General features: G+C 28.5%; 3 protein-coding genes across 3 annotated transcripts; 2 read left to right on the top strand and 1 right to left on the bottom strand.

Moving 5' to 3' along the window:
- The first annotated feature begins 1,646 nt into the window (after positions 1 to 1,646).
- LOC111675347 (ragulator complex protein LAMTOR2 homolog) lies at positions 1,647 to 2,911 on the top strand. Its single transcript, XM_023436091.2, has 3 exons — positions 1,647 to 1,807; positions 1,866 to 2,058; positions 2,691 to 2,911. Exons 1-3 carry the CDS (start codon positions 1,740 to 1,742, stop codon positions 2,811 to 2,813), a joined length of 384 nt encoding a protein of 127 aa, XP_023291859.1. The 5' UTR covers positions 1,647 to 1,739; the 3' UTR covers positions 2,814 to 2,911.
- LOC111675344 (pre-mRNA-processing factor 19) lies at positions 2,909 to 10,626 on the bottom strand. The gene is made up of 4 exons (XM_023436089.2): positions 10,447 to 10,626; positions 9,315 to 10,333; positions 8,914 to 9,254; positions 2,909 to 3,180 (listed from the first exon to the last, which is right to left on the bottom strand). The coding sequence occupies exons 1-4, from the start codon at positions 10,463 to 10,465 to the stop codon at positions 3,036 to 3,038; spliced, it is 1,524 nt and encodes a 507-aa protein (XP_023291857.2). The 5' UTR covers positions 10,466 to 10,626; the 3' UTR covers positions 2,909 to 3,035.
- Positions 3,718 to 9,067, top strand: LOC111675349. Its single transcript, XM_023436097.2, has 9 exons — positions 3,718 to 3,884; positions 3,949 to 4,058; positions 4,218 to 4,350; positions 4,606 to 4,797; positions 7,754 to 7,975; positions 8,031 to 8,129; positions 8,193 to 8,326; positions 8,383 to 8,620; positions 8,687 to 9,067. Exons 1-9 carry the CDS (start codon positions 3,765 to 3,767, stop codon positions 8,861 to 8,863), a joined length of 1,425 nt encoding a protein of 474 aa, XP_023291865.2. The 5' UTR covers positions 3,718 to 3,764; the 3' UTR covers positions 8,864 to 9,067.
- Positions 10,627 to 11,007: the final 381 nt, after the last annotated feature.

Genomic DNA, 11,007 nt, shown 5'->3' with positions numbered 1-11,007 from the left:
TAATTATAATTATAATTATAATTATAATTATAATTATAATTATAATTATAATTATACCAATACCAATCATTTTGTAAACAACTATTATTTTATTTAAATAAAGTCATAAGCACTTTATGTAACGAAACTCATATTTTACAGAGAGGTGGCAGCTGACTTCCCTGTTTTAAAATATATTAAATGTTAACAAATCATTTAATATATTTTGTATATTTAACGTGATTGTCTAATTAAAATCCATTCGGGAACGCTTTATATAAAAAACATACCACGGTTTTATCCGGACGGCGGCAGCTTCTATGTACATTATGGCCAAATTTCGATAATTACTTTTATTCGGTATATAATTTTTATTTTACATTTTATGTATATTTTAAGAAAAAAATAATTTTACATAATTCCAGGCACATTTAAGTTTTACAAATTAATCTGCAGGAATAGAGTTTTTCATTTACAACTGAAATTATTGTATTATTTTTACGTTAATTTTTGATAATATATAAAAACGTATCAACGTGGGAAAATCCGGCAATTTGAGTTTTTAATACTCACTAAATTTTTTTTTGAAAAAAAAAAAATAAATAAATAAATTAAAAAAAAAATTAATAAAGAACATGAAAATTTTTTTTTTTAATTTTTTAATAAACTAAAACAATTTTTACACATTAAAAATACAGCTTTGATGACATTTATTGGTTATGTCATACCTATAAATGTTTTTTTATTCATTTTCTTTAAACTATTTTTCAAAATAATGTATTTCTAAAGAAAACAGAAGTTTTGTTTATGTTTGTCATTGTTTGTATTATTTTTTGCATGAACTGTTTGTACTTAAAATTTTCTTGTTTAACCCACTTCCAATGGACGTTTAAAAAAACTACCAAGCATAAATTTTAATTCTGTCGCTAATCGTGCACCTAAGATTAGTCCAAAGCCTACGAACATTATTCTAACTTTCATAACAAAGAATAATAAGAAGTAGGACTATGACATTGTTTTACAACAATAACATTTGCTTCTCTTCACAGACGAGTTCTGTGTAAATTCAACACACTTGTGAGAACTCAATTCTCTCACAATACTTCAAAACTTTTTCGCGAAAATACCGGGATTATAAAAACAAACACGTAACTATTTTTTATTTTTTTACACAATTTTATCGCATTTAACAATCCGAAATATTTTTTTTTCACAAACTAAAAAAACATTTTTTTAATTTTTTTTGATAATTCATTTTTTGTGTTTAAATTAAAATTGACAAAACAAAGTTGTGTATATTTTGGTATTGAAAATGAAAAAATTATTTAAAATAAAATTATTTTTTTTGCAAAAAAAGAGATTTTAAGTCCGAAAAATATATTTATTAAATGTTTACTGATTAGATGTGGGCAAATTAAATTAAAAAATCTGCGAATGTAGAAATTTAAATCTTTGAAAAGTGTCGTGAAAGTGGTTGGAGCTCCAATACTAATACAAAAATTTTACCAATACATACTTAGAGTTAGGTACCGAATGACAACTCCTTTACGTACCAACTGGCAAGCCCCAATTTCTTTATATTCCTTGTTTCATAATATATATAATTTTCAAATTCTCTATCCTAATATAATGTAGAACAGCTAATTTTTGTAGTACACATCATCTGGCAACACCAATCAGCTGTTTTTTATCTCCAATATTTTATGTTTACATTTTTTGGATTCTTAGAAGGAACTTTAAATAAACTTATTAATTGAAAGATGTTAAAACCAAAGGCGTTAACGCAAGTTCTTAGTCAAGCCAATACTGGCGGTGTCCAAAATACTTTGTAAGTAATGTAAATACAAAATATTTATTTAACAAATTCGGTTTATTACCCTGAACAGGCTTCTAAGCCAAGAAGGCGCTTTACTGGCTTATTCGGGTTATGGTGATAAAGATAAGGATGCTCGTGTAACTGCAGCAATAGCAAGCAATATTTGGGCAGCATATGAAAAGCATGGACGAAATGCCTTCCGAGAAGATCGTTTACAATTCGTATTATTAGACTGCGAATGTGGCCATGTAGCAATAACAAAGGTAAAAATCCCAAAAGTAATGGACACACACACATATGTATGTATGTAAACCTTCGACAATAGGGTATACTTTTATTTTCATAAGCTATGTTCCTTTTACATACATATGTATCACAAAGATAGAAAAAGAAAATAGTGGGTTAATCTGATCGCTATGTAAAACGCTGTGCTGCTTCTCACAATCGAAAATGGTTCAATTTTTCAAACTTTATGTTGTATATATACAGTGAAGTCGGGATAGAGTGAACAATAGATAATATGAACTGATTATACAAACACCCAAAATTTTACATTATAAGGAGTGAACTACGCAAGTAAAGTGAACTTGAAGTTTTTTTTTGTAAAAAATGAGCAAAAATATTTTTTATAGGTTTTTTCGATATTTGAAATTATTCATGAAAAGATATGTATGTTTTTTGCATTTAGAAAAACTCTTAAATACCCTAGCGCTTGACTGAAAAAAGACATTACTCTTCAAAATAGTGTAATAATACCAAAATTACATTGTCTCTTTAACTTTTTATGATCTCGTTAAAGTTAATTTTCCTGAACCCAGACGGCTTAAATTTTTTCTTAATTAGTTTTCATGCTGTTACTAACGATTAGTGCATTTTTTAATTCTTTTTATTTCAGGTTGCTAGTATACTGTTGTGTCTTTATGCTAAGGAAAATGTTGGTCTCGGCCTTCTAAAACAAAAAGCCATGGCTCTTGCTGCTTACCTTGAAGGACCACTCAAGCAGATTGCGGCATCATAAAAAATACACACAACGAATGCAATCAAGTACATTTTATTATTATTTTTAATTAAAAATGAGAGAATGTGTAGCAATAAATAATTGATATACATACATACGTATTTGTATTTCTCTTTATTTACCAAAAATGTATAAAATAATCAAACACACTGAAAGACAAAAATGTCTTTTTCAATACAAAATAATTCCTTAAAGTTAAAATAAAATACCAGATTGGAAAATTTAATCAATTGAATATAATTTTAGAGTTCTGTCCATACTTGTCGATGCAATATATTGAGCGTTTTTGCCAAAACGTACTCCAGTTGCCAGAGCAGTATGATCATTAAACACTTTTAAGTCTTGCCATTGTTTGCACATATAGACTCTGTAAATAAAAATAAAATATAAATATGAAACTTAAAAATATTTGGTGATAAAGTATGTAATCAATATGAAAAATAAAACTGTTACTGAAAATATGTATTTTTATCATAGTGCCCTCAAAGTTAAACTAAAATAAAGTCCACATATGTACATATTATTGTTTCCATAAAGACGTGACAACAGCCAATTGTATTTTTACTTAGTTACCAACAAATTGTTTATTAAAGATATTCCATCTATTGTAACTTTTTCATTAATCATTTGTTATTTGTTGATTAAAAACTAAATACATTTTAAGAAAAATGTATAAAACATTTAAAAATAAAAACAAAATATTTCGATCTTACGAAGGTAATACCGGTTTTCTCCAAATTATGTACATACATATGTATTACTCATTTTATTCTAAATTAAATGTCTAAATTTCTCTAATATCAGCGCATGATAATATTTATTAAACGATTTTTGAAATATTATTTTGAAGAATAATAAAATGATTTCAATTTTTTAAACCCGTTTTCCAGTTATTTTATGATCCTATTAAAATAAGTGAACAATATACGTACCTAAATATGTACATCATTAATGAAATTTTTATTTGTATTTAATTTAATATTTAAATGTATAGACTTTTATAATGAAAAAGATTTGAAGGATTCAGAAACGCCACAACTAATAAATTTGACAATTGAAGATTTCAATGCGGCAAGTATTTTTTTATGATAAATTTCTCTTAAAACTTTAAATAAATTATAGATTATTATTTTAGAAAGGTCAAGTAGCCAACCCACGTGCTCCTTGCGTAGTAACAACAATTGATCCGGAATACATAAAAAACGCGTCATTGCAGCGAAGGACAAGAAAATTTCGTATGAAAACGTAAGAAATATTTTTCTTGATTTTACGAATTTATGAATTCATAGAGATTTTGGACTAGCTATATTAACTAAATTGTTTTAGTTTTTGCAATGATTTTTATAAATACGTGCCTTAAAATATTTGTACCTATGTATTTTTATATTATTTTTCATCTCTAAGTGATATATTGACATTACGAGAAATAACTCGGAAGAAGTTTATGTTTTATGCAACGCAACAAAGGTATTTGGAAAAACAAAATGAAGCCGCCTATCAACAGCATACCTATAAACGCATAACAGAATATCAAGAGGTAAAGAAATAAAGAAAATTATTTGTCTAATTTGACATACCCTTTAACTTTACTTAGCGAAAATTTTTATTTTAATTGTATTAAAAAGAGAAAGATTTTAATTAAATTTTCATATTTATTAAGTTTTTATTCAAAAGCTACAGTATAGATTATGGACTTCGAAACGTTAAAATTTAATTAAATGTGGTTCTTAATCAAATTTTTATTTGTCGACTTTTTAATAAAGATTTTTATTTTTGATTTATTAAATCTTAGTTTGCGGCCGATGTTCTTCAAAAATCTGAATCAAAAACATTTAATGAAATGAAAAAAATTCAACAGCAATTGGAAAATTTGCAAACAAACAAAATTTCGGTGGAGCTAAAAAAACAAATTGCTGAACATCAACGAGTTCTAATGGAGGTTCAGGAAGTGTACGGACGGTTTTTATTTCTACTTAAATTAATTGTATGTATCAAAATAATTATAATTTCATTGCTTTTTAAGGACATTTTTATATTTTGAAGATAATAATGGGTACAATGAAAAAATTTTCAGCATAAATATTAGTAACTGCTTTCATTGACAAAAGTTAGTAATATTTACGAATAAGTTCCTAAATTGTATGAATTTGTTCATATTAATTTTAATTTTTTTAGAAGCCTCGACTTAAAATATTTCAAATTTAAATTATATTTTTCTTCCTTTTAAAAATTTTTGAAATTTTCTTTGGAAATATTTGTATTTCTTTATGTTTTTATACCCTTCACCTTCGTGAGAAGGGTATATATAAGTTTGTCATTCCGTTTTTAATTTCTATAATATAATTTTCCGACCCTATAAAGTATATATATTCTGGATCCTTATAGATAGCGGAGTCGATTAAGCCATGTCCGTCTGTCTGTCTGTTGAAATCAGTTTTTAGAGGACGCCAGATATCGGCGAGATCCGAATCTTCAATAATTCTATTAGACATGCTTTCGAGAAGATCGCTATTTAAAATCAGCAAAATCGGTCGGTAAATAACGGAGATATGAGCAAAAATCCGAGACAACCTCTGAAAATTTCATCAAAAAATTGTTATAAAAGCAACAACAACACTGAATATAGAAAAAGATTTACACGTGTGTGTGTAGATGTATTTGGTTTTATTCAGCTGTGTATTTTTTTGTATGTTTGGAATCCAAACATACAAAAAATACACAGCAAAAAAATATGATTTGCATTTTTTGTTAAAATAAAATAATTTTCCCTTTTGTTTTGCAAATATATTTTTTAATGAATAGAAAAAAGTATTTAAAACGTTTTCAATTATATGAGAGTAGATTGTGAGTTATTGTACAATAATTTTTATGCGAATAATGTAAGTTTGAAATTTAAAACTAACACAAATATTTTCCAAGTGCTTTTGAAAACAATTTTTTTTTTACGATAAACAAACACAAAATCTACGTCTCGTCAATGTTTACCAGCAATGAATCAGAGGTCGAAGTCGACCGGCTTCGAGTCGGAGCTTAGCCGCCGCCGAACTATATTTAGTTGCTTGAGCCGCCGCCGAAACATTCGGCTTAAATCGACTCAAATTTTTTTAATGTTTTTATTAACTAGACTGTAAGATCAATTATGTTTAAAATACACTATGGTGAAGGGTATATAAGATTCGGCACAGCCGAATATAGCACTCTTACTTGTATAAATTAAAATCGATGAAATGTTTGAAATTGGTTTTACTATGTTTGCTAATGTTTTGTTGTTTAGGATTACTATCTACTACTAAATATGGAAACTATTTTGAAATTTTTCATAAATAGTTGCAATTATTCATAAATATTGTAGAAAAAAAGTAAAAATATAAAAAATTCCGTCATGTACATTATGAACTTTTAATATTCAGAATGAAAATGGTTTGGGAAAAAGTCAAGTTCGATTCATAATATTTATTGCCAAATTCATTCCAAATATGAATTATTTTTTTCTGTGTTTATAACAACTTCATCAATATCAAAATTTTGTTAAATTTTATAATAAGATCGGAACATCCGTTTCCGATGAAGAAGAAAATGGCTGTTACCCCAGGAAATTTAGGCAAAAAATAAGAAGTTGATATATGCTTATACACTGTTACATGTTTTATCTCGCTCTACGACCCATAGTGCAAAATATGTCTATCCGTAATTTCTTTAAATAATTTGTAACAATTTTTAAAGCCATTTGTCTATATCAGAGCTAGTTGAAGTCTTAATTAATCTGATTTCAATGAAATTTAGTGGTAATATTTTCTTGACTTTTTAGATTATGTCGAATATTTTTTTAATTACATTCATAATTGTGTCCTGTTACCCTATTGGAAATTTCGAATAGACGGACATTGTACTATGGGCCAGTGATAAGCTTCTATTAGAAAGAAAAAATGCTAAGATTTGAAAATGTCATTGCATTGAAATAATAATGCACTATATCTCGAAAACAAACATAAGTTGTAAACAAGAGAAAATATTCCTCAACTGAAATGTGGGAAATTTAATTCTCTATAGAAATTGTAATAACATCAAAACGCAAAATAAGCGGGATATTCGCTAAAAAGCTATGTGCTTAAGCTAAAATTCCGCAGCAAAACCCCATTTTCCTGAGCATTTTATGTGCATATGCTATACTCATTGAACAATATTAATAAAAACCATATACAATTTTTAATATTTATATTTTACAAAAAATCCACTCCTATTTCTCTAAGTTAAATGTTCTATTATGTCAACAAAGGTCGACGAAACTTAGTTTTATGTAACTTTAAATGACACTACCGATTTTTGTAATGATCGGGCTTCATTTGACTCGTCCCCATACAAACTCCCCTTCAGAAAATGACTTGAAGATTAAAATTCACTTACAAACACTAATATCACTTTTAAATTCTACATAAATAACTTCGAAGTAGACTTAACTTCCCCTACCAACTCGCTTTTTTTTTTGCAAAAATTAAGTAAAAATATTCCAGAATAAAGTTAAAAATCAAATGCTTTATTTTTTAAATAATACCAATTTTTAACATACTGACTATGGTCGGCTATGCCCGACTATACATTCATACTTGTTTTCTCTTGCTTATACATATGTTGTTTGCATTGATTTCTGAAGATAGTTTGTGTGTATGTGTCTATTTACATTTTCGATTTTTTTCTTATAAAAATAAAAACCATAAGCAGAACTTTTCAAAATGTTTACAAAATTGAATTCAATTGTAGCGATTTATTTATTTATCAAAAAAATCTAACATAAAAGATTCTTTCAATGATAAACTTCAAAAACACAATTTTAAATGGTAATCACAGCAATTAACCTCATAAAAACAAAGTGGACCCGATATTTTCAGTCTCTGGTATAATTATACGAAATTGTTTATTTTATTTCTTTTATTTGTATTTAGGGATATTTTGATGAAATTATTGCACCAGAAGATATAGCAGATGATGTTAAAGACTCTAAAAGATGTAAACTACCACAGCCAACCGGAATTGTAGATTTGCAAATTAATGAAAGAAATCCCATTGGTGAAAAAGAAGTAGCATCAATTATTAATTTTATGAATCATGTTGTAAGACCATATTTGACAAAAAGAAATCATCTTAACGCTGATATTTGGATTAAGGTATAAAGAAACTTTATTTTTAAACAACTAATTGCGTTTATTACAATGATTAAAGGGCTACGAACGTACTAGACAAAAAATATTTAACTACAATAGACGATTTAGCCATCTCGCTTTGCTTAATCACCTAGTGGTTATTGTTCATGATAAATCGGTAATATATACAAAATTTTATTTGTATGCCTTTTATTAATGTATGCAACTAATCTTTTTCCAGGAAAAAACGTTCTCTCAACACACAAAAAAGTCAAAATATCTTAAAGATCCCGGTTTCTTGAGGGAAAGGATAGAATTTCTAAAGCAACGTTCTTTGGAAGTATTGGATAATTTTGAAAGGAATCAAAAAAAAGAGTTTGTTTAACTCATTTATGTAAAATTATATTATTTAAACAATATTTTTATTTTAGTTTTCTTCAAATTAAATTAAATGCAATACTGCCAGTTATTCTTGAAAAGTTTGAAGTTAAATTAGCACAAAACAGTGGCAAGGATACAAAACATCTTCCAATATTAAAGACAAGAAGAAGGAAGATCTCTCCAAAGAAGTCATCTAATAAAAACCCTTCTTCAGATTCTAGTGAATTCTCTAAAAATGCTGACAATACTACTTTAGAAAAAGTGGAAAAACTCCAGTGGCATTTGATGGTAACACCCGATATTATAAAAATAATTAAATATATCAACAGTAAAGTACAAACGTTTACATTTTAGGGTATACTGCAGGATTTGGAAAAAATTCCACCAGAGGATTGTACACGAATTGAAAATCAAGTGAGAAGACGTATAAAAGATCAAAAGGAAATGTCCAGACGAGTGTTAGTGAAACAAAATAGACTTCACAATTGGATGGAGCATTTCAAAAAGCATGCGCTTTTACAAAAGCTCTAAGATGTGTAATTTTAAAAGAACATAATAAATATGTAATTTAAATATCTTACCTGACATCAGTGCCTGCTATTGCTAAATATGTTCCACTTTGATCAAAACATAAATCTTTTACTTCATAAGTATCGTCTAGTTGTATTGTTTTAAAATTTTTAAGTTTACGCAAATCCCACAATTTGACGCAAGCATCATCGGCTGCTGTAGCAAGGTAATAACCATTCTCAGAAAATGAAATTGCTGATATAGGACCTGTATGTCCTGGAAAGTTTGCAACATTACTTTGTTCCTTAAGATCCCAAATTTTCACTTGTGAATCATCAGTGCCGGTACCAAAAATTAAACCATCTGGGTGAAACTGAGCTGTGGTTAAACCAACCTCTGCTGTGTCAATAACCTAAAATAGAATAAACAACAAAATAGAATACCGAATAGTAATAAATTGATATGTTTTAACCTTTGTTAGTAAACGACCAGTACGAATATCAGAAAATGACCAGTGTTTGTCCGAAGAAGTGGAAAGAACGTAATCACCCGTTGGATGTAAAGATAATCCAGTTATTGGACCATCGTGACAGCGTAATAGCAATTGTGTCTGGGAAGTTGGTACGTTCCAAATGCGAATAGACATATCAGGAGATCCCGTAATAACAGTATCCTCGTCAGGGTGATATATAACTTTGGTAATTTTTTTTGTATGACCCTTGAGTATGGCAACAACTTGTTCCGTGTCCTTGTTAAATACAGTGGCATTCTTGTCATTACCACCCGTCAAAATTTTGCTGTGATCTGCACTGTTGATATCCAATGCTAATATACCTGGTATAGAAGCTGAATGCAAGCCTGGATGTGAAGCCACAGTAAGAAATGTCTTGATTTGATCTTGAGTTACTAATTCTTCTGGTACAGTGCGACCACGTTTTTTTCTTTCCTGTGTAAGAACAGTGGCCTTATCCTGAAGCTTTTGAATAATTTCTGCACTCATTCCAGCCTGTTCAATAGGCTGTGCTGCAAGACCGGCTGCTTCCGAAGCGATTGCAGGCTGTGGAATGGACGTTGGAGCAATAGTTGCCCCTATGCCAACCTGAGGTTTCAATGTAGCTAACGCTTCTCGCGCAGCTGCCACCTCTTTGTTAAGACGCGCTATTACACGACAAGCAGCATCATGTTGATAAAGAGCGTGCGACAACTCCTGGCGTGTTGTTTGCAACTGCTGCCTCTGCGTAAACGAGTGCAACATTAAAGCGTCCCATTCGTCTTGTAATGTTTTCAATGTAGCGGGAATGCTTGTAGCGGTAGGAGGCTTCGGTTTTACAATTGGTGGTGTTTTCACTTCAATTAATTCTTCCGCTTTCATTTCTTTGCCGGTAATGGGATCAACACCATTTTCTAATATATACTTTTCTATTATTCGTTTCTCGAAAATAGCACCCGAATGTGGAGATATAACAGGAGTATCGGGCACCTCATTTGTAACTGCAAAATGTGTAAATTAATATTTTAACATTACAAATAAATCTGTAATTTTATTAAATAGATTCAAACATAACCTAAAAATAAAATTTTCCCATATATTAAACATAACTTACTTGCACAAATCAAGGACATTTTTATTGGTTAAAAATTTGAAAATTTTTATTTTAAAACAATAAAATTTGATTTTTAATTATTATTAAAATAACTCTGCGAACAAAATATTCTCGGTAGTTTCGCGGCGACAATGCAGAGCTCTGCGCCGATAGATATATAGGATGCCGGCTGACACAATTAATGTTGATGGCGGCTAATAGTCAACTGTAAGCCCTCTAACAATTGTAACCGCTGTCGACAAAATACAGAAAAAGTGCGAGCGACGAATAACAATTAAACGATTGTCGACCACATTTTTTGACGTTATAAGAAAAAATCAAAACAAAATAATATTTTGTTTAAGATTATTTTTTATAAAATAAAAAAGAATAATTAAATAATTATTCTGATCAAAATACGGAAACAGACATATTTATATTTTTATTTCATTTAATATCTTCCATTAATAATAACACATGCTGAAAATGCACATTTTCTTTTTTATTTATATTTTATATTTATATTTTATATTTTATATTTTATTTTTTATATTTTATATTTTAAATTTTATATTTTATATT

This window comes from Lucilia cuprina, chromosome 6 (assembly GCF_022045245.1).
Source record: "Lucilia cuprina isolate Lc7/37 chromosome 6, ASM2204524v1, whole genome shotgun sequence".
Lineage (NCBI taxonomy): Eukaryota > Metazoa > Arthropoda > Insecta > Diptera > Calliphoridae > Lucilia > Lucilia cuprina.
The sequence above is the reverse complement of the archived record's forward strand: the minus strand, read 5'-3'. Positions and strand labels throughout refer to the sequence as shown.